General features: G+C 41.3%; 1 protein-coding gene across 4 annotated transcripts in view; it reads left to right on the top strand.

The window, feature by feature from the left end:
- The window catches only part of RUBCNL (rubicon like autophagy enhancer), a 47,459-nt gene extending 24,433 nt beyond the window's left edge, over positions 1-23,026 (top strand). For 3 of the 4 annotated variants that reach the window (XM_025182108.2, XM_075919022.1, XM_075919023.1), the window contains 13 exons: positions 416-1,105; positions 7,430-7,515; positions 9,599-9,806; positions 11,448-11,552; positions 12,170-12,212; positions 12,935-13,067; positions 13,894-14,039; positions 15,368-15,432; positions 16,920-17,158; positions 18,317-18,378; positions 21,001-21,154; positions 21,271-21,361; positions 22,533-23,026. In XM_025182108.2, coding sequence (XP_025037893.2) covers positions 416-1,105; positions 7,430-7,515; positions 9,599-9,806; positions 11,448-11,552; positions 12,170-12,212; positions 12,935-13,067; positions 13,894-14,039; positions 15,368-15,432; positions 16,920-17,158; positions 18,317-18,378; positions 21,001-21,154; positions 21,271-21,361; positions 22,533-22,642 — 2,132 coding nt within the window. In that variant the 3' untranslated portion in view covers positions 22,643-23,026. The remainder of the gene's footprint in view (positions 1-415; positions 1,106-7,429; positions 7,516-9,598; positions 9,807-11,447; positions 11,553-12,169; positions 12,213-12,934; positions 13,068-13,893; positions 14,040-15,367; positions 15,433-16,919; positions 17,159-18,316; positions 18,379-21,000; positions 21,155-21,270; positions 21,362-22,532) is intronic. The other variant, XM_075919024.1, reaches the window with a different exon arrangement.
- The last annotated feature ends 240 nt before the right edge of the window (positions 23,027-23,266 follow it).

The raw sequence follows: 23,266 nt of genomic DNA, 5'->3' as shown, positions 1-23,266 counted from the left end.
ACCATTCTTGCCTTAATGCAGGAGGTAGTGTAAATACTGGAGCATTGTGTATGTCGTTTTTGTTGTTTGTTTTTTCTCTGTAGAATCTCCTGAAGGTTTGTTCTTTTTAGCTCATGCGTAATTTTAAACAGTGACACATGGGAACATACTGGGACAACCAATTGCGCTTGAAATGTTTGCTAATTATACGTGGCTGGCAATGAATGGCTTACCTTACCTTACAATTAATGGTTGTATGATCTGATCAACAATAGAAACCTTTCCTGGTTGCAAGATCCTTAACATTCTGGGGTAGGAGAAGTGGTCTGGATTTCTTTTTTTTTTTTTATTGAAACTGTTCTCCAACTTATTGTTCTCAATAGTAAACTTTTATGATGACTTCCTAACGTCTCTATCCTTTACTTTTTCTAAACAGATGAGTATTCCAGGCCAGCCGTGATTGGGCATTCAGGAAATTTTAGTTCATTCCTGGACAGTACTGCAGCCATTAAAGAAATTCTTGTATCAGTTCTAAATGCATCTGATATTAAACCATCTTCACTACCAGAGAAAACTGCATTGCAGAAAACTGAAGATCCAGACAGTGATATGGAACACTTGGAGGAGGGTAGTGATGGTGATTCTAATGATGACACTGACTTAGATTATACACCTCATAATATTGCTTCTACACAAATGGACATCAGATTTGTAAGGCATAAAGCATCTTGGGATAATACCCAGTGTAATTCTTCTAAATCTTCACTGGATTCATTATCGTGCCCACTTTCTCCTGGCAGAAGTCTCATCAGTTCCACTTCAAATAGCGTCTCTTATTCAGAAATGGCTCCCCTGCAGGGTGATTACCTTACTCAAGTGACATTAACTGGAGGTACTGTGACATCATTGGCAAACTCTGCTAGTATGTGTTCAGAAAAAGAACTTAAAAACTCTCCAAGTTCACCAGACCAGCCTTTGGCTTTTAAAGGAATCTCTCCAGATTCAACAGCTAATGAGCTGTCAGCACCATTTAGAAATGTTGAGACTTCAGAACCTGTGACACTTCGAGACGAGGACAGCAGTGTTCTTCCCCTGAGCGCCCAGTCAGCACCCTCAGATCAGCAAGGTAACTTTCATTTAATCACTTTCAGTTTGATTTTTATAGTATCAGTGGATAGACCCTAGTGAAACTGGTCTCACTGTGTGGATATAATTGACAACGCAAACTCTGCCACTTGGGGCTTGTCTACATTGTAGTGTTTCAAGTGTAGACATTACCTACAGCAACAGGAGAGCCCCTCCCATCAGGGAAGGTAATCTACTTCCTCAACAGGTGCTAGTTACATCAACAGAAGAATTTTGTTGTCCTGGTGCTGTCTACACTGATATTTAAGTCGACTTCCTGTGCTACTTAGGCGTGGATTTTTTCCATCTTTGAGTGATGTAGCTGGGTCAACCTAACTTTGTATTGTAATCCAAGCCTTGGAATGGGACTTAGTAAAGATGGAGGAATAATAAATTCAGAACTTCTGTTTTTTGGGGGCAAAACCATCAATGAAACTCTGACTAGTCAACGTGTGTGTTACTTGCTTGTTGTAAGAATGCTAACTGATTCTAATTTAGTATTGAATAACTAGTAGAACAGAGGTCATTTAACTCTTAATAATGAAGGTAATGTAACTTAAGAGACTATCATCTGACTTTTTCTTATCTCAGAATTTCCCTTATGCTAAAAGCAAATAAAGTAAATCATGGTGTTTTTTTGCTTTAGCCAATGATTGACAGATGTGCTGGCGAGGATAGGATGCCTTTGAGACCCTTATTATGTTTGACACCAAGCTGCAGACAAGAAAGAGGGATTGTTTCTCTGACTCTGTTGGGGAGTCATCTCTTCTCTGGGTACTGCTATATGCCACACTTGACTCATACCTTTTTCAGAATTTATATTACATTTTACCAAAGGGCAGGTATTGTCAATGGGATGGTGTCTTCAGATTTAAACCAAAAACGTTTCATGTTGCATCCACCTTCTTCAAATTACATGAATCTTAATACTGTGGTTTATTTGCAATATGCTCATATCTTGTTCCTTTAAAAAACACATTTATTTCTACAAAAATGCGAACAGTAAGTTTGCTTGTTCCTGGGGCATGGCCTCTTAGAATTATGATAAATAACTTCTGTTTTATAGGAATCTATTTTCTCATCAGATGCTCCCCACTTCTCTTTGTGAGCACATGAACAGAATCAGGAGCGTTTTATAGGAATCCCTTGCTCTAAATATAGCATGCACAACATTGCTGATGTTAAGCTTCAGTTTTTGTTTTAGTCGTATGAAGAGTGCAGTCCCAGACTGGCAAAGTTTTCTATTATCAAGGTGCAGGACAAGTTGTGACTTCAGGGGCGATGGCATGATCTAGTGGACAAGGCACTGAACCAGGAATCAGACCTGTCTCTCTTTCTCTCTGCCACTGGTCTCCTGAAGGCAGGTTGCTTCATGCCCCTATGTCTCCTCCTATCTTTGTCTGTATTGTCCTTTAGAGTATAATGGGCTGCTGATTGCAACCAGGGCTGTCTCTTCCCATGTGTTGGTACAGTGCCTAGAACATTGGGGCACAATCTCAGTTCAGACCTCTGTCTGCTACTTTAATACAAATAAAGTGAGCGTGAAGGGAAAGGGTGCGTGGTGGTGGGGGGAGGCTGTACTCTCTTCTTTACGATCTAGTACAAAGATTTGAAGTGTCAGAGCCTTGGTCTTCAGAATTTGATTTTTTTTTTTCAATTTTTACCTTAGAAATCTCAGGGTTGTCAAATCTTCCATACCTAGTTTTGCTGAAGCTTTCAGAGGACCCAGAAACATGGATTGGGAATCTCCTCAAGGCCTGTTCTAAAAGGCATTTAATGAGAGCTATTGACTTCAGTGTGCTTTGGATCAGGTCTTCAGTTACTAAATGAAATGGTAGAGGTCTTGAATCTTCACCAAAAATGATTCTTAGTCCAGTAATTAGTCAGGCACTTTGAATTAAATAGGTGTAGCCTTAAACAAAAGTAACAATGTGAGTAAAAGTCATCCCCAGTCCTCAGTGAATTGGGGTTCCTTTCATTGGTATAATTGTATAACTCCTCTGTTATCCTGGAAGCATAAAGTTGGTGAAGATGTGAATTTCTGGTGTGGCTATTTGGCCAGTTGAGTGTGGCTGATATATTTATAGCAGTAGCCACTGCAGTGGCTTCTGCTTCAGAACTGGTTGGACACCATGGTTCTAGTCTCTCCCATTTGTAAATGGCTAATATTATGTTAATTCAAAACATGTCTTGATTCTGCAGTGAGCTCCTAAATTGACAAATCCCACTACAGGATCAGGGACTTGAACAATAAGTTATTTGGGGGACACAGTTTCATAGCTGGGAGCAGTTGATTGGTGTGGCTGTGATGATTGCAGTTTGCTCCAGTTAGGTACTTTGTTCACTGAACCAGGTATAATGTATTTGGATTCTGTCTGGAATAAACAAGGGAAGAAACAAACTACACCCATGTTTGTAATCACATACAGCTAGTCGTGCAGGTTTGGCTAGTTTAATCCTGGCCAAGTCTTCAAACCATTTTGCCAGGGTTTGTTGTACATTAAGTTGCATGCAGCTCTCTGTCTTGTTGCTAACAATGGAGGCTTGTAGGATGTCTCATGAATCTGATGTCATTAGCTAGTGTAATGGTCACCTGGAAACAAATGCTAAAATGAATTGAGGGGAGAGGAGTGGCTAAAGATGTAAACACTTTTAAAAAGTCCTTCTCTTTGTTAATACTTTAGATCCTGCTCTTCTCCCCCTCCCCAGTTTCTCTGCAGAGGTGGTAGGGCCCTGGAAATTTGTGGAAATCTGTATCTGTGGATGTAGATGCAAATAACTTTGGATCATTTTTGCAGCTCTTGGAGTGGTTGCAGGTACAAATTTTGTATCCAGAGCCCTGCAAATCTGCTGATACCTGCTTTATATCCTTAGACCTTCTTTGTAGATTGTGGATTGGCTGCGGATACAAATTTTGTATCCACGTAAGTGTAACCCACGCACCTAGTGTGGTTCATTGTCCCATGTAATGGCACTTAGACCACTTATAGCAACAGATGAGAACAAGGGAGCTCTACAGCCTAAGCTGAGAGCCAGTTGGCTTTATAGCTCAAGCTGTAGAGGCTCCTACACAGAGCTCCTAGATTCAAATCCACCCACTGGCAGTTACACAAGGCTCTATCTGTTATGCATAATTGAATTTGTCTTCATCAAATTATGATTTCTGTTTTTGCAATCTCTTCCATTATGTTCTGTGCTGGAAAAAACATTGTCAAGATCAGTCTTTTGCACTTATTCCTGACAGGTGCCCAGTCCAGGAATGACACCTTGTTGAATGGTTTTGATTTATAAGCTCTCAAATCAACAACTTTGTTTCTCACAACTATACCCAATCCTGTGGAATAATGAACTCTTTCCTCAGAAGTCTGACAAGGGGTAGGAGCTGGAATTTCTCAGCTTGGACACCTGCTATAGATCAGGCTTCAGTCTCTACTAGGGATATAAGTAAGTAATCGACTAACCAATAAGCCTAGGCTTATCAGTTAGTTGAGCCAACCACTCGCTTTCTCTCTACCCCATTGCTGCCTCTGTATCAGAAGCAGCAAAGGTGAGAGGAAGCAGGAGCCAGTGCTAGGGGGAATGAGCTTAAAAGTTAGTTCCTACCCCAGTACCATCTCTGTGGTGCTGTCTGCCCCCACCGCCCCTCTGCTGCCTCTGGGATGTGTGGAGGGAAGACTGCCTCAAAACAGCCCCATTCAAGGCAACCTGAACTGGCCACGGGCAGAGGCTGCTTTTGCAGCAGCCCCTGTCCTGTGTGCCTGGCTCTTATTACATTTAAACTGCAGAGCAGCAATGGGATAGCTCCTTGACCTGGTGCAAGCTGGGGCTGAGTGCCTTCCCTTATCAACTAATCGAATAGTCATTAAAATTTGTATTGACTACTTGATTAGTGAATTGCCCACCACTTAACATCCTTAATCTCTACATAGTCCAGATGTATCACTGTGAACATTTTTTTGCTCCCATTAAATTCTTTATTTCAGTAAAGGATGAAAGCAGCTGCCTTAGAGAGAGAGAAATGCAATTAGATTTCAAAGTAGTTTTCATTCATTTTTTTTATTCATGTCATAAAGAGAAAGGGACACACTCTGACCTCACTTGCAACCTGTACGGGCTCCCATTGACTGTGATGGGAATGGATGGGAGTTAAGAGGGCAGAATTTTGCCAAATCAGTTATGTCTGTCTGACATTTATATGACAAACCTCAACCTGTGCTGTCTGTTATCTTGCTTGACGAGAAAGTTGGCTGTTGAGTAATCCAAGTGTGAGTGTTTCTGGCACTTGAGCAGTTCACAGGAAGGTCTGTTTCTCAGATAAGAGCAACCTTTAAGTAGGCTAATAAATTAGCTGCATCACAGCTCCCCTACATTGGGGCTAAAACTGACAATTCTTGGTCTGCTGTTTTTTAGAAGCAGAGAATGTGCTCCAGAGATTAATAGTGCATGTACAAAGAGGCTGAAGGTATTTTGCCATGCCCTGCTGTAGCAGCAACTGGTATACATAGCTATATTTTTGAATATACTCGCTGAAGTTTCACAAGGCTATAGCCAAATAAAAATGCTTCATGTACTGAGAAATATTCAGTGCTAGTTAGTTGGAGGGAGAGACATTCGTAAACCATTCTTATATGTTTGGGGGAGTCTCTGTTCTTTATAATTTTAAGCAGAACGTCTGTGGTGGAAATGATCTAGTTTTAAAAAGACAGACCATTTGCCTGTCTGGATGTTCTAAATCATTTTGTTGTGGTAAACTCAGAATGAGCCAGGTGCTGTGAGTACATAAGAAGACAGGCCCTGCCCCAAGGGGGTTTTAATTGAAACAAGCCAATACATGCAAGGCAGGGAAGAGAGAGACACCTGTTGTGCTCCTGTGTGTCTTATCTTCCAGACAATGGCTAACAGTTCTGAACAGCTTTAACTTTCCATTTGCTTACTGTAGTACCATAGAACAGCAGTTCCCAACCATGGGTGTGTGAACCCCTCTCTGCCGGGCTGTGGTACGTTGCCAGCCCATGCCCCCACTTTTATTTAGTCCGCCCACTGGGGTTCCCCAGAGAATTCCCTTTGCACCCATACCCATGTAGCAGCAGGGTGAGTGGGGCAGCGGGCAGCCGGGTGTGCTGGAGCTGGGCTGTGGTGAGACTGTCCCTACTAGGGCAGCCTCAGCGTGGCCCTGGTTCTAGCTCTGGTGGCTGCTATGTGGCAGGGGTGTGTAGAGCGCGGCTGCCCCGGCCAGTGAGGCCAACCATCCTGGGATGGGCAGTTGCTCCTGTGACCCTATTCTCCTTCCCCCCACAGAGATGGTGCTGGGGAGGAACTAGCTTTTAAGCTGGTTTTCCCCCTAGCACTGGCTCCTGCTTCCTCTCACCCTTGCTGCTTATGATACAGAGGCAGCAAGGGGGTGGGTAGAAAGCGAGTAGTTGAGTAGTTGGCTCAACTACTTTAGATGCTCCTAGCCAGCAGGTACACACATTATTAATTATTATTATTATTATTATTATGCATCATTAAGCGCATAGGAAAATATGAACGTGCAGAATGTGTCAGCACTGTCAGACCTGTTAATTACACCAGAATTAAAGAGGCAATAGTTGAGGCAAAAGGTTTGGACTGGAGAATACTCTTTAGCAAGTATTAGAAACAATTTTAATGTTTTTTTTTGTAAATGTGTGTGTGCGCAGCAGTTTTTCAAATTCTTGTTAATCATCATGTCTCTCCCCCCACTTTGATTTGCCTGATAGACCATGGGCTAAAATTACCATAATGAATATGCAAATATTTCAGTGATGACCCACCAACAGTTTTTGAATGAGGTTGCCAGTCTGTGGTATAAAAAAAGTTGGGAACCACTGCCATAGAGTACCCTCACTTCACCATGTGTTTTTTTTTTAATGGCTCAGGTCCAAACTTCTTGTTTTGTAGTTCACTGTGGTGGTATTTTATGTACTTGGCAGTGACCTAAGTGAACAGCTTTGGGTTTTGCTTAGAATTCTCAGGCAGGTGTAAAATGAAGCTATGTGTTGAAGAGTATTTAAGTTTTGTTTCCCCTAAGCTTGACATTCTGTCTCCAGGTTGCCTGGATAACTTAAGCACTGTCTATATTTTCAAAAGACAAAGGCCTCTCAAACCATCTCTAACTTTGGTCATTCCTACTCTCTCTTTCCTCTCCCCAGTTGACAGTTTTGCAGTTTGGGAAAATGGGGCAAGTTTTTCTCTTAGGCTAAGTCTAGTTTGTGTAGCTTTTTCCTATTGCTTTTCTGGAAGAGGCTTTTCTGTCATTTGGCCCGGTTGGGGCTAATAATAATGCTTATTGTTACATCTACAGGTGCTACTTCAGCTTTAACCATTGGAACTGTTTCCCGGAACCGTTCCTTGCAGGGTATCGTCACGCTTCCTATGGACGTGGAGAAGGTGAGAACACTGTATTGATTGTACCAATGTTCTAGTGCAGAATAATCACTTATGAATAATTATGCTTGATTGTTTGATAGTCTATGTAGAACCAATTCCATCTGATTGGTGTTAAGAGGAACAAGCTCTAGTGATGCCAAAATTAGTCTTTACAACTTGCTATTTTTTTTCTTTTTTTAAAATGCCCTTTCATTCTGTTTTAGGATGAGCTCTTCAGAGGAATTAAAATCCAGTACAGTTTTTCAATGTTTTTCATCTATACTCCAACCTTTCACTTACTCCAGAGAACGTAATACTTTAAAAAACTCTCTTTTTCATTCCATGTTTTTTCTAAACATCACATTTCCTCAACTTTCAATTTATCTGCTTTATTTCACACTGTTTTGTGAAAGTGTAGCACAGGATTTGTATTGTGCTTGTGCCATGTGAAGGAGTAAGTCATGTTTCCTTGTTCACTTTCTCCACACCAGTCAAGATTTCATAGATCTCTGTCATAACCCCTTTTAGTCCTCTCTTTTCCAAGCTAAAAAGTTGTCAGTTTTTTAATCTCTGCTCTTAGAGACGCTGTTCTATTTACCAAATCACTTTTGTTGCCCTTCTCGGTATGTTTTCCGGTTCCAATATATCTTGTTAGATGGAGTGAACAGAACTACACAGAGTATTCAAGGTCTTGGCATACCATGGAATGATATAGAGACATTATGATATATTGTCGCCTTATTTAGCCCTTTCCTAATGGCTCTTAACATTCTGGTAACTTTTTTTTTACTTCTGCGGCATGTTGAGTAGATGTTTTCAGAGAACTATTCTTAATGATTCCAAAATCTTTCCTGAGTGTCAACAACTAATTTAGATTCCATCATTTTGCCACTGCCTATCAGTGGGAAAGCAGAGAGTAGAGCCCAGATTTCTTGAATTCCAGTTGAGTGCTCTGTCCAGTAGGCATCACTGCCCCCCTTCACAAATGATCAGAGGAAAGATCAAAAGAGCTCAGTCATGATGAATGAGAGATGGGAGAAAATAATAAATATTAAAGGGTTCAGACATCCAGGATGAGACCAGATGTTTAACTAGAAGTATAAAGCTAAGAGGGTGGGATAGAGCTTAAGAGGATAGAATTAGGATGGATATCAGGAGACTATTGACTTCTGTTAGGCAGTGAAGTAGTCTCCCCTGGGAACTGGTAGAACACTAGACAAAGCACTAATCTACGTATTGAAGATTACAATCTTGCCTTGACAAGGAGAGGTAATAGGTAATTTAATAGGTCTTCTCCACCTTCCTTCTCAAATTTTTAGTGGATTATTTGATATATGCCACCCGCGAGTTGCTGCTCTAGATCCTGAGGGTATTTTTAAGCCGTGGGCTTTCCTATGAGACCTTGAAGTTGCGTGCAAGCAAGGAAACAAGCCTTATGAGAACCAGCAGATTTGTGTTCCATTTCTGGCTCTATGAACAACTTCCTGTGTGATTTTTGAGCTAGTCACGCAGGTTTCTAATACATGCAATTCCCCTCCTGTAAGGGATTAATTATACCTTGCAAACATCAAAGAATTAAGTCTGAGAGATAGGCACGTGCTTTTGCACTTCTGTTTATGTCTCATCTAAGTAGTAATATTAAAGCCTGCCACTCCTTCTCACTTCAGAATTAACATGCACATTAAAGTATCTCTGTATACCTTTAATTAAATCCTAGTAAATAAGCTACATGATTAACACATACTTACTAAAACTTATGTTGTTGTAATCTTGCGAATACATCATTAAAAATGCTGAATGTACACACCTGCCAAGAGACTACTCAATTAAGCATTTGAAGCGTCCTCCTTTTTGGTTTAAAAGAAGGAAAGGACATAAATACAACATATGCTTTAAAAATTGACAGACATAAATTGAGTTTCTTAGATACTGCATCTCTTATCTGTATTGTTTTATACTAATTTTCTTCCATTTCATAAATTAAAGTCCAGGTATGCTTTAAGTTTGCATTTCTTGGCTTGTAAAATGTTGGAAAGAGAAGATAACACTAATTTCCAATTGATCAAGTAAACTAATAATAAACATGCCTCTCTTCTGTGTCCAGGAGAATGCACACTTCTTTATTGCAGATATGATCATAGCATCTGTAGAAAAAATGAAATGTAATATCCTAAGTCAACAGGCAGAGCCCTGGAATGCGGTGGAAACAAGTGGATCAATAGGCAGCTATCAGACTTATTCAGAAATATCCTCTTACACCAGAATGAAGACACAATCTGCTTCTTCTGCATCTTCGGACAGTGGCTGTGAAGGCAAGTTATTTCATTTTTACCCATATTGCAGTATTTCTTGCCAGTCTTTGTCTTGTTAGCCTACAGAAAGATTCCCTGTCCTGTCTAATGTCCACCGACTCCCCAGACAAGTTGTCAGGAATAACATGTTGCTTGTCCCTATGAGATTTATCATGGATAAATCTGAAATCTGATTCTCCAAATGATTCCCAGGCTTGCCCGTTCTTCTCTTTCAACATTCACATCTTTTATGGTTTGCATCTCTCTTTGGAGTGTGCACAGGGGTGTGTGGTGTTCTTTGTGCTGGGCTGTGATTCACTAGAAATTGTAGTTCATGGTTTTTGTTAGTAAAAATGTCAAGTTAGGATTTTTAAAAAACCCACCTTCCAATGCAATATTTGCAATGTGTGGTTTCTGCATCTTCCCTTTTTTGTATTAAGGGGGTAGGGAATCTGACTATCTTCATTAGCTGATGTATCAGTCACTAGACATTTGAGTAAGAAGAAGTCTGAAGCAGTATCTGTGGACATATAGCATGTCAGGGTAGCAAGTGCCTGTGCTAGTGTAACACTGTACAGTACATGAATTTGTGAAATGGGCATGTCCCAAAAGGGATTTTAATCTGTTGTGCAACATGAATTTAAACGGTGTCACTTCTTTGCAGAGGGAATATAAATGGAGTAGAAGTGTATTGGGTGGAGGAAGCACATTACTATTAAATATTTATAATTGCAGGATCTTAACACAGGCTTGAACCAGCTCAGACCCCCTAGTGTCACTCAAAATAATATGCACACTAAAGTGCCTACGTCTACCTCACTCCTATAATTAAATCTTAGTGAATATGCTACATGGTTGAACATATGCTTTCTAATATTTATGTTGTGATCTTGGAAATACACCATTAGAAGTGTCTAAATATACCTGCCAAGAGACTACTCAATTAAACATTTTAAGTTTCTTCCTTTTTGATTTAAAAGGAAAGAAAATAAATGCAACATATACTCTTTAAAAAATTAAGATGCACATAAATTGAGCTTTACAAAAGAAATGACCGTCTCTACCCTACAGAACATACAACTGAAAAGCTCATTGTACGTTGAGGCTACGTCTACACTGGCATGATTTTCTGGAAATGCTTTTAACGGAAAAGTTTTCCGTTAAAAGCATTTTCAGAAAAGCGTGTCTAGATTGGCAGGACGCTTTTCCGCAAAAGCACTTTCTGCGGAAAAGCGTCCGTGGCCAATCTAGACACGCTTTTCCGCAAAAAAGCCTTGATCGCCATTTTCGTGATCGGGGCTTTTTTGCGGAAAACAAATCTGAGCTGTCTACACTGGCCCTTTTGCACAAAAGTTTTTCGGAAAAAGTCTTTTGCCCGAATGGGAGCAGCATAGTATTTCCGCAAAAGCACTGACAATCTTACATGAGATCGTCAGTGCTTTTGCGGAAATTCAAGCGGCCAGTGTAGACAGCTGCCAAGTTTTTCCTCAAAGGAGATGATTTTGCGGAAAAACTTGCCAGTCTAGACACAGCCTGAGTGCGTGGCTTTTGTTTGATGGAAAGGGAGAAGACAGTTTCTGAAGGTTTAAAATAGGACATAAGATCCAAATGTATTAATCTCCCCAGAAAACTCATGTTAATGGGTCACTTACTTTGTTAAAGGTTGTGCTGTGCTGCAGGTCAGGTCATCAGTAAATCCACCGTCGTATCATGAGACTGTCAGATTTCACTCCGAGAGTGACTCAGATGATGAATTTGTAATTATTGGTAAGACTTTCAGATTATGCAGATGCAACTTGCTATGAATCTGGATAGATTTACTAACAGCTTCAGTGCCACTTTTCCAGATCTGCATGTATAGTATGTATTTTATAATACAAATGCCCCGGAGAATGATAAAATTTCTCTCAATAATAATAATAATAGTGGGAAGAGCTGTAATAGCTTTGCATAAGTGCTAAAACTCTGTCATACATAATAATGATACAGGAGTTCATATCTACAGCAAGAATACTTTCCACTGCTTGATGTGTGTGTTAATGTGCACATGCCATATAATGTGGTAGTGTCCAAAGCGCACACATCACAGACACCCTGTCTAGTCACTGAGACATCACTGAGTTCAATTCCCTATTCTGCCACAGGTTTTATGCATAACTGTGGGCAAGTCATTTAGCATTTCTGGGTCTCCATTCCCCATCTGTAAAATAGAGTAAGAGCACTTCCTTACCTGACAGCACTCTTGTGAAGATAGATATATTAAAGATGCTAAGATACTGAGGTAATAGGAGCCATATAAGAAGTTAAAATAGATAGAATACAACGATAGAAGGTGGAGGTTTTTGCTTTTTGAGGGATAACAAATTTTTCCTCCTTTTCTGCAGAACTTGAAGACTGGGAAAATATTGCAGCATCTCCGGGTAAAAGGTAATTTTTTGTAACCTAGTAAATAGGCAGATGGCAATACTCTTCCCTGCCACATGGGAGATCAACTTTTACAGTTAACCTTACCAGGGAGCAAGAGCCTCATGGAATCACACTATGTGTCAGAGAGAGAGGCAGGAAGGGACCATTATTGCCTGAGAGCAAATCTCCACCTCATTTTGGAGATGGCTTTGGGCTCAGAATGGAATCCTTAATCATTGCCAGTGAGGTACAGGGATCTTTTAGGGTATTTCAGGAGTGGGCAACCTCAGGCCCAGAGGCCAGATGCAGCCCCTGGCTTGCCTTGGTCTGGCCTCCGAGGATTGGGGAGCCTGTACTGGTGCTCCAGCCCTCCTGCTACCCCGCTCCTTCGGTGGGGCTGGAGCACAGAAAATCTACTAGACTGCCTCCCCCCCCAAGCTCTGGTGTGGGAGAGAAATGTGGGGAGTGTTCTCCTTTCTGCTTCTCAGTTAGAGGTCACATCAGTGAGAGGGTTGTGTTTTGTTTTTTGTTTGGCTTCTCACTAGTGTGTGGCCCCCGACTGTTTCTCTGTGGGTCAGTGGCCTATGACCCCAAAAAAGTTCCCCACCCCTGGCGTAGGTGTATCAAAGTGGTTGGCAGTTGTGGGGGAGGAGCAGGAAGTAGGAAGGGTGAGGAATCTTCAGGGATGTGGAGGACACAGATTTACTTATGAAATGCTGCCATTTGGCTTGCTTAATTTTCAGATTATCTTTTGATCCGGGCTGCAATTCTGCTGAAGTCACAGCACAGAAGCTTTACCAAGCATTCAGGAAACGTTGGTTACAGACAGAAACTGACATTCAGCTGTCTCGCTGCCTGAATACAACTAAGCAGAAAGTAAGTCTCTGAACAGAACACAATGTGCTTATTATTTAGACCATTCAGTGCAGATGCCTTATTGGCAAGGTGAGGAGGAGGATATTAGGAATGATATAAATGTGTTCAAAGTTTGGCTATTTTTAAAGCAATTTGGGGAAGGGGTCTGTTTTGGTTAGAAAGCGCCACTGCATTTAATGCAAGATAACACAATCATATAACTGGGATCTCTGCACACAGGGGGTACGTCTAGACTGGCATGATTTTCTGGAAATGCTTTTAACGGAAAAGTTTTCCGTTAAAAGCATTTTTGGAACAGAGCATCTAGACTGTCACAGACGCTTTTCCGCAAAAGCACTTTTTGCGGAAAAGCGTCCGTGCCAATCTAGACGCGCTTTTGCACAAAAAAGCCCCGATCGCCATTTTCGCGATCGGGGCTTTTTTGCGGAAAACAAATCTGAGCTGTCTACACTGGCCCTTTTGCACAAAAGTTTTGCTCAAAAGGACTTTTGCCCGAACGGGAGCAGCATAATATTTCCGCAAGAACACTGACAATCTTGCATGAGATCGTCAGTGCTTTTGAGGCAATTCAAGCGGTCACTGTAGACATCTGGCAAGCTTTTCCGGAAAAGTGGCTGATTTTCCAGAAAAACTGGCCAGTCTAGACACAGCCAGGAAGTCCTTTTAGAGTTGCTACTAAGCATGACATTGGGTATGAAAACTGTGATCGCGTTGACACTTGTTGGTGTGTTGATGGTGACACTTCACTGCATGAACTGCAGAGCAGGTTCACATCTGCTCATCTATTAGGTTGCAGACTAAGTCTCTGTCTTTCTGTTTTTAATAGTTTGTGAATAAAGAAAATATTCCAAAGGAACTTGAGTCTAGTGCGGATCTGGCAGAAAAAATAAAGGTCAAATCCAGATTAAGAGGAACCACAGGCTGGGCCCCACCTAGATTTCAAATAATATTTAGTATTCATCCATCACTCAAGTAAGTCTCAAATACTTGTCTGTCTATGTGACTGTCATTTTGTTTCTGTTATACGCTGAACCCTCTCCAAGGCCTGTTGAGATCCATGAAAAGATTCCTGTTGATTTCATTGGGCTTTGGATCAGGGCTGTTCAGTACCGCGTTCTCCAGTGTATCACTGGATGTTATGTAGTAATACCTACTTTTGCACAGTCATTATGTCCTGACAATATTATTACTCAATACGGTGAGTCACTTTTTAAAGGATTGTGGGGGGCGTTTGTTTGAGTTTGTTTTACTGCCATGCAAGTTATTTTCAGCAAGCAAAAGGCTCACTATGCAGAACTGAGAGTCTTACTATACTTGAAGTGCTGTCAAATTCCCAAAGTAAAACTAAGAATATCTGACAACTTCTGTTAAAACAATCTGGAGTATTATTTGTAATTTAATAACATGTACAAAATGCTCAGACAAATGAAACTCAGTTCACAATATCCCTTTAAGCTTTCTCAAAGAATAACTGGGAAAGTATCTCACTTCTCGCATACCATGATCTCTGGTAGCAATATCAGACGGGTAGCCGTGTTAATCTGGATCTGCAAAAGCAACAAGGAGTCCTGTGGCACCTTATAGACTGACAAATGTATTGGAGCATAAGCTTTCGCGGGCAAAGACGCATCTGACGAAGTGCATGTAGTGGAAACTTCCAGAGGCGGGTATAAATATGTAGGCCAGAATAAGGCTAGAGATAACAAGGTTAATTCAGTCAGGGAGGGTGAGGCCCACTTCTAGCAGCTGATCTGAAGGTGTGAACACCAAGAGAGGAGAAACTGCTTTTGACAACATCAGTTTAATATTAAACGAAGACTGTGAATGGCTAGCCAACTACAAAAGCAGTTTCTCCTCTCTTGGTGTTCACACCTCCAGATCAGCTGCTAGAAGTGGGCCTCACCCTCCCTGACAGAATTAACCTCGTTATCTCTAGCCTTATTCTGGCCTACATATTTATACCTACCTCTAGAAATTTTGACTACATGCATCTGATAAAGTGGGTCTTTGGCCACGAAAGTTTATGCTCCAATACATCTGTTAGTCTATAAGGTGCCACAGGACTCCTTGTTGCCTCTGGTTGCCTCCTTGTTGCCTCTGGTATTCTACAAAGACTAGCTTAAATTTCCACTGTAAAATAGTACACAGGACTTCTCTTTTATAACTGACTTCTACTCTTTCAGACTTCAGAGTTGAAAATATTTGTAAGTCTTAGTGCAGGTGTCTGATATTCTCTCAGTATGACAAACTGATCAGATATGCTTTTGGATAGTCGGAATTAATTTTGTCCATCTATACAGGAGAGATGCTGTGGTAGCTGCACAAAACTTTACTTGTGCTGGTTGTGGAACCCCAATAGAACCGAGTAAGTATTGAAACACAAACATCCCCAAACATAGTGCACCAAACAAAGCCCAGTTGTTTGCCATCCTGTATTCTTGCATTGTTGGGATATATTTTACAGTTCTGGCAATATGTTAAGTAGAAGAAAACACTCCAGATTGGCGATGCAAGTATCATATTGCACAATAAGTTCATCCCACAACCTGAAATTTCATTACAGCCTGAACACAATGCCCTGCTCCATCAGCTGTAGGCTACTTCACTGTGCTCCTATATAGCCACACTTGGAAGTGGTGGTGACTTTCAACAATAAAATAGGAAGCACTATTTATGGTGGTGTAAACTACCTTGAGTTTTTAAAAGTAGGCTAATAGTAAAATATAAATTCAAATTTCCAGGCTGTGAATTGTAAATTTTAATTATAAAATATTTTGAAATTGCATTCATAATCCTTGCAGTTGATACTGTCAACTGGCCTTACAAAGAAAGGTGGCATGAAACTGGCTTTCTTATTTTTTTGAAGACTTGATCACAAAACTCCATTGAATCTTAGGGATGCTTTTTTCCCACCAACTGTTTAATGCCTTGTAATATGAAGATGTATCCATTTCATCAGGTATCATTGTATAGGAAATCTCTGACATGACCTATATTGGGTCCATTATATAAGGAAAGGTACTCACTCATGACTGGCAGAACAAAACTAATATTTGAATTGACATAGATTCAGAGAATGATTAACAATACTATGCAAAGGAATTGGGAGTTACTGGTATAACCTCACTAAGGGTACGTCTAGACTACATGCCTCTGTCGCCAGAGGCATGTAGATTAGGCTACCAGACATAGTAAAATGAAACGGCGATTTAAATAATCGCCGCTTCATTTAAATTTACATGGCTGCCGCGCTGAGCAGACAAACAGCTGATTAGCTGTTTGTCGGCTCAACGCGATAGTCTGGACGCGTGGGTGTCGACATCAAAGGTATTTGTCGACCACCCAGGTGTGCCTCCTGGGATGAGGTTTACCTGGGTGGTCGACAAATACCTTTGATGTCGACACCCGCGCGTCCAGACTATCGCGCTGAGCCGACAAACAGCTGATCAGCTGTTTGTCTGCTCAGCGCGGCAGCCATGTAAATTTAAATGAAGCGGTGATTATTTAAATCGCCGCTTCATTTTACTATGTCTGGTAGCCTAATCTACATGCCTCTGGCGACAGAGGTATGTAGTCTAGACGTACCCTAAGACCAACTCCTGAACTTGTAGGGGAAGGGGAAACAGTATTTTCAATAAGGCTCTATATAAAAATGTGATAGTGGTAAATGTGATCTGTCTTGCACAGGCAAGAGAGAGGCTTCCATATTTAAATCATTATTTTAAAAAAACAAACACCTCCCGCATCCTCTCCCCCCTACCTGTTTCTGAAGCTCTGAACTATTTAGTATTGGGTTGAGGTACATGAAAGGCAATACAGCAATTCTTTAAAAAGCCATTCTTCCCTCCACAGAATACATCAGGAGACTCCGCTATTGTGATTACTTGGGGAAGTTCTTCTGTGACTGTTGCCATAGTTATGCACAATCTTCCATCCCTGCCCGAATATTATTGAAATGGGACTTCAAAAAGTACTATGTCTGTAACTTCTCCAAACATCTCCTGCACAGCATATGGCATAAACCCATCTTCAATGTGTCATGTATCAACAGAACCCTCTATGCAAAAGCAAAAGAACTAAACCGAGTCAGGGTAAGTGTGGCATCTTTTTAACTGGAATCATAGAGCTGGAAGAGATCTCAGGAGGTCATGAAGTCAAGGTGTTGTCCTGGACATGTCCAGAAGAAAGACTAGGTGTCATGAATCTGATTTAATTAGCCTATTTTTTTTATTGATGTAGCTGGAAACTATCCAGCAATAACTCATCCAGTGCAGGCTATTCTTGATTAGTTATCTGTACCATCTGTGTGTGGTCTGCTGCCAGCCTCCCTACTCTTTCCCATGTCCCACCTCATAAAGAGAGACCCTCTCCTAATCCACTTTCAGTTCTAGTTCATCAGGGAATTAGATACCCGTGTTGAACAAGTACTTGCACTAGGCACCTAGCACCAGGAGACAGAAACAGCTTAATTGGCTGCCTCTCCCTGCCACTGAGGGAGCTGCCCTTCATGTGGGCACTCCGACTTCCCCATGGGTTGTAGGGGGCATGCTCTATAACTGACTGGGCAGAAGGGTGAGGAACAAGTCTATTGGTTTTTTGTGTCCTCAAAGGAAGAGCTTACAAACCCTTCCCCTGAGGCGGGGCAGTTGGTTCTGTATACAGTGAGCCCTCGCTACTTCGCGGTTCGACCATCGCGGATTCACGACTTCGCAGACTTTTTTCATTACGTATGTATATACGTGAATCCGCGATGGTCGAACCGCGAAGTAGCGAGGGCTCACTGTATACATGTTAAATATGGTGTCCCTACTTCGCGGATTTTCAGCTATCGCGGTCGGGTTTGGAACCTATCTACCGCGATAAACGAGGGTTCACTGTAGTTCTCGACCCTACCGTGGAACAACTTGCAGCACTGACCGTGCAATACTCACTCGCAGCCCAGGCCTTTTGGTGCATTATATAACTAATCTGTCTAAGTCCCTCCTGTATCTTTCCTGATTTTAAACTAAAACTGCTGTACTGGTGAAACACTACATTTAAATAAACTTATAAAACAACACATAGTCTGGTAGCACTTTAAAGACTAACAAAACATGGAGATGGTATCGTGAGCTTTCATGGGCACAGCCCACTTCTTCAGATGACTGGAGTGTTGTCTTTATTGCTGCTCTTAAATACTTCTCAATGCTTACATATGTTGCTCTGCTTTTCATTTTAAATGCTACGTTTTCTTATCCTCTATCCTTTAGGAGATACAAGAACAGCTTTTGCATATTAAAAAGCTACTGAAAACTTGCAGGTTTGCTGAAAGGTATGGAGCATGATTTATGTGTAGCAAATCCTTCGTCAAAGAAATGCAATGGGTATTACTGGAGCTTTCCCCTCCAGAAGAATTTTTCTTCATGAACTTTTTAAAGAAGTTAGTTCTATATGACCATCAGAAATTCTGATAACATCATTTTCCTTTCCCCCATATGCTTATCTATTGCAAATGTCAAGTGATGGTGTACAGTAATTACTCATTTAACATGTGCCCGCTTAACATGTTTTTGCGATAGCACGATTTTTTTTTTTAAGGAACGTTTTTTGAATAACATGACCGTCCCTGAAATAACATGAAAAAAATCAAGTGGCGGACTACTTTGTGCGGTAGTATAAATTGTGAAAACAGTGGTAATACAGTAGAGGTACTATACTAGGCGGCTGTGATGGGTCTGCTGGGACTTGCACTGCATCCGGCGAGGGGAAGGTTGGCGGGGAACCTTATAGAGCGAGCGGCAAACCCTCCTCCGCTTTGCAGGGAGGCAAGGGAAGCCCCATGCAGCCGCCGGTGACAGGCCAGCTGGGGGCACCCATTCACCAGCTTGAAAGCGGGGGTGGAGGAGAGGGGGCGAGGCTTCCCCCGCCTCCCTGCTAAGCAGTGGAAGGCTCGCCGCCCTGTTCCCCCTCCGCCCTCCACTGGATGCAGTATGGGTCCCGGCAGACCCATCACAGGGGCATACTCCCAACCCAATCCCCCTCCCCTCTCCTCCCCTTCCCCAGAGCTAAACACCTCCCCTCCTTACTGTAACCCAGTCCTTTTTCTCCCCCAACCTTATATCCTGGTCCCAAGGCAGCTGCCTGTGCTCAGCAGCCGGTTGCTAGCAAGTGCAGGCTGGAGCCGCGAGCGCACATGCAGCTCACAGAAGCCTGGCCGAGAGAGTGGCTGCCTGGAGCACTTCCGGGTTCCAGTTGATGCCGGACAACTGGATGCTGCACAATTGGAGTGTTAGTGTACAGTACATCGTCTAATGTTGATGCTGACCACTCAGCACCAACAGAAAATTGATTTCGACACCACCACTTGAAACGCAACCCCCACCTTTTCCATTATTTTCAATGGGAAAATTGACCCCGCATAACACATTTTCGCTTAGCACGATCATTTTCTGAAACGTATCTACCATGTTAAATGAGGAATTACTGTATTTTATAAGGCAGCTGGTAGGTTTTTTTTCAGCACCTTTGTAGAAACACTTATGAAATTTGATTGATTAGTAGATGTGTTTAATAATTTTGGCAGATTATTTTTTATTCTTCTTATACTATTCCTCTTAGAGAAATAATGTGAGTATCCTTGCTCAGTGATATAGTTTCTGTTCAAAAATTTTCTAAGTGGTTATTCCATGTATTGCTGAAACAATAGCTTTTTAGTAACTTCATTCCATTTTCACTTAAGTAATGACACCAAACAAGCTGTAAAAATGTACTTATTCTGCTTAGGTTAGGTAGCGCTGACTACTTTCTCTCATTAGTCAGCCTAACTTCTCTGTGGCTTTAGAAAACACTGGTGGTTTTAAAAAAAAGTAAAATGTTCCTCCAACAAACGTTATTCTTTTTGTCTAAATCAAACATGTAATTGCAAAATGCTTAATTTGATGGAAAAGTAAATGGGCATCTGCTTTGTGCCTGCTGTTATTTATGGGTGTGCACAATATCACTTGGACATTGAGCTGAGTTCTGGGCTAGATATCTAAATGCTATCACTTACACCCATCGAACTAGAGGTCTTTTATAAACCAGTCAAATAAATACAATTTTTTAAAAAAAGTAAAAGTAGGTTTTTAGCCTCTCCCCCTCCTCTCTAATCTGGGGCTGGGGGCAATAATGATTTGATGACCGATGAAAATAGAATTGTCAAAGCTAAGCGTTATTTATACATTCCTTCTCCATCTCGTTATGGTTAGCAAATGAAAGTTGAAATGTACAGCTCCCTAGCGCTCACTTTGCACTTGTTGCAATGGCTGCATAGTAAAGGTACGGCTAGACTACGGGATTTTTTTGGGATACTGGAGATATCCTGAAAAAGCTCTGCTGCTTCCGGGGAATACATTTGCTCTTCCGCGCAAAAAAAAAAAAAAAAAAAAAAAGAAGCAGAAGAGCAAACGTGCTTTTTCGGAAGCCCCTGTATTCCTTGTTCCACGAGAAAGAAGGGGGGCTTTGAAAGAGGGTTTTATTCCGAAATTTGGCCCAATCTAGACGGGCCAAATTTCGGAAAAGCCTCTTATGGCAAAAGTATTGGAAAAAGATATGCAAAATGCAGAGCACTCTGCATTTTGTGTATCTTTTTCCAATAACTTCTCACAGTCTAGCCGTATCCTTAAAAAGTTTTAAAAAACCAAACAGTGGTAGCCTCTCGGAGTATATGACTTTCTTCTGCAATGTTTTATTCTAATAGTGGCCTGCACAAGACCAATAATTATCTATAAGGTTTCTGGTTTTGTTTTTCTTACAGGTATACAAATATTCTAAAAGGCTTTAACACCCACCAGCATCCAAAAACCTGTTCTTCCTGGTTGATTAGACTTAGCTACTTCCACTTACGTGCTTTGATAAACATGCTCTTGATATACACATTACTTTGAAATTTAACTTTTTTTTTTTAACTCTACAGTCTATTGAAAGAATTTGAACAGGTGTCCAGCCACCTGACGACAGAGCTGCATCTGTTCTCAATGGATGACTTGGTAAAGATTAAACAAGGGGTGCTAATTCCTACTCTTAGGGATATTCTAAAAAGCTCCATATCTCATGTAGAGAATTGTGAGGTAAGGAATACAGCCTGCTGAATAGCCACAACTGACCTTATTCTTTTATAAATACGTATTTTATAAATACTTTTAATAAACTTCAAAAAAGTAATTAACTCTTTCAACTCTTCTAGCTTTGTCAAGCCAAAGGATTTATTTGTGAATTTTGCCAGAGCTCAGATGTACTTTTCCCATTTCAGATTGCCACATGTAAAAGATGTACAGGTATGTTCCAGCCCAAACATATTTCTTTTTGCATCCACGTGCATGTGTACGTACAATGTTTCAGGCTCCAATTCTGCAAGGTAATTAAGTAGGTGTCTAATTTTAAACTCACAAGAAATCCCACACGTATCTGTGAGTTTATCATATATTTGAAAACTTAGATGTGTCTTTGAATATAACTTAACAAAATTGAAGAGTGTTATTGGTGTGGGTTTGCATTAGTGGTTCTCAAAGTGTGTGGTCTGAGGATCACTAGAGGTTCGTGACCATCTTGTAGGTGGACCTCGGGACTCCTCCTACCCCCCAGCAGTGAGGAGCCCACACTGCTGCTGGTGCTCCAGCCCTGCACCACCTCCCCCCAGCCCACACTCCTCCCATCTCCTCCAAAGTCAGAGTGCCAGTGCTGGCTCCCTGCCACCAGGAAGAGAGGGGGGCGAGCCTTGTGGGCTAAATCCTTGTGGGAGGAGGAAGTGATTGCATGCTGCTGCTGCTCCTCCCTCTCATTGTAGGAACAGAAGTGCAGAAAACATTTTGCCTGGAGGCTTTCCCGCTGCTCCCATTGGCCAGAATTCTGGCCAATGGGAGCAGCAGGGGGCAATGTTTAGGGGTGTGGACCCAGGTAAGTGCCCCAGCCCCATCATGCCCTGACCCCATAGTTCCATCACCCTCACACACACCCTTCCACAGAGACTCTGCACCTCCACTCTGCTCCTGCATCCTCCCTTCTGACTAGATCTCCCCACCCTCAGCCCACTCGTGCACCCTCCCTCCCATCCAAGGCTTGTACCCTCTTCCCCTCCTGCACCCACTTTGCCGTCATGGGTGGTTAGCTGGTGGTCCATGGAAAGATTTACATTGAGTGGGGTGGGCCATGGGTCAAAAAGTTTTAGAACTACTGGTTTACATATATCAGGATTGAAGAGTAAATATATTGTTGTCATCAGGTTTTATTGGACCTAATCCAGTATCCATGGAAGTCAATGGAAAGACTCCAGTTGGCTTCAACGTGCATTGGCTTGGGCTCAAAATATGAAGTTAACCTTGTTACGTTGTGTTTCGTTGTCCTGGTCATGAGTCTTCTTCAGTTACTTTCATATGTGGATAAACTATTAACCATCAAAGAATACAATTATTGATGCCATTTTCCCCACCTACTTGTGTGTTTAAACAGTTTGCAAAGCGTGCTTCCACAGTCAGTGTTTCAAGTCTGGAGAGTGCCCCAAATGTCTGAGAATAGCTGCTCGGAGGATGTTTGCAGAATCTCCATCTGTGGTTATGTGACGCTGAATGATAATGATGAAACTCATAGATCACTTTTAAGAAACTAGATAGATATTCATATGGTGTCTGTCTATAAGCCGGGTAATGTTGTTTTAAACATTTCTACTTTTAAATTATCCTATTACCTTAAACTATTTTAATGTGACTTTTTTTTAAAAAACAGCTTTTAATATTATCTTTGAATACCAGTCCTGAGAGAAAGTAGTTTTAACTGATCACATTAAACTGTATGTTAATGCCATCATTAATATTTTGGTGCTATTTGGTGTTTTATTCTTTTGTTTCGGAACTTAAGTCTTTATTATTTTATATTTGACATGTTGACAGTTCCCATCTGTAACACCGCATACAATGTATAGAAAATAAACAAGATTGAAAAACTCATTTATTTAATGTTGTCAGATTTTTATTATCAGCAAGAGATGATTAAAATAAGGAATTTTCACTTCTCTATTGAAACAGTAGTACAGAAATGCCTTGACCTGAAAATGTTATGCTGGTAAACATCCTAACTCAAAATGGTGGGTCAGCTTTATTTTTAAAGGCCTGCTGTAATCGCTAGGGTAGTACTTTCTAACCTGTAAAATGCCAGGCTACTTAGGGACAGTGTGTTGAGAGAAGGAG

This window comes from Pelodiscus sinensis, chromosome 1, assembly GCF_049634645.1.
Source record: "Pelodiscus sinensis isolate JC-2024 chromosome 1, ASM4963464v1, whole genome shotgun sequence".
Taxonomy (NCBI): Eukaryota; Metazoa; Chordata; order Testudines; family Trionychidae; genus Pelodiscus; species Pelodiscus sinensis.
Note: the sequence above shows the minus strand (reverse complement) of the source record. Positions and strands in the feature narration are given on the sequence as shown.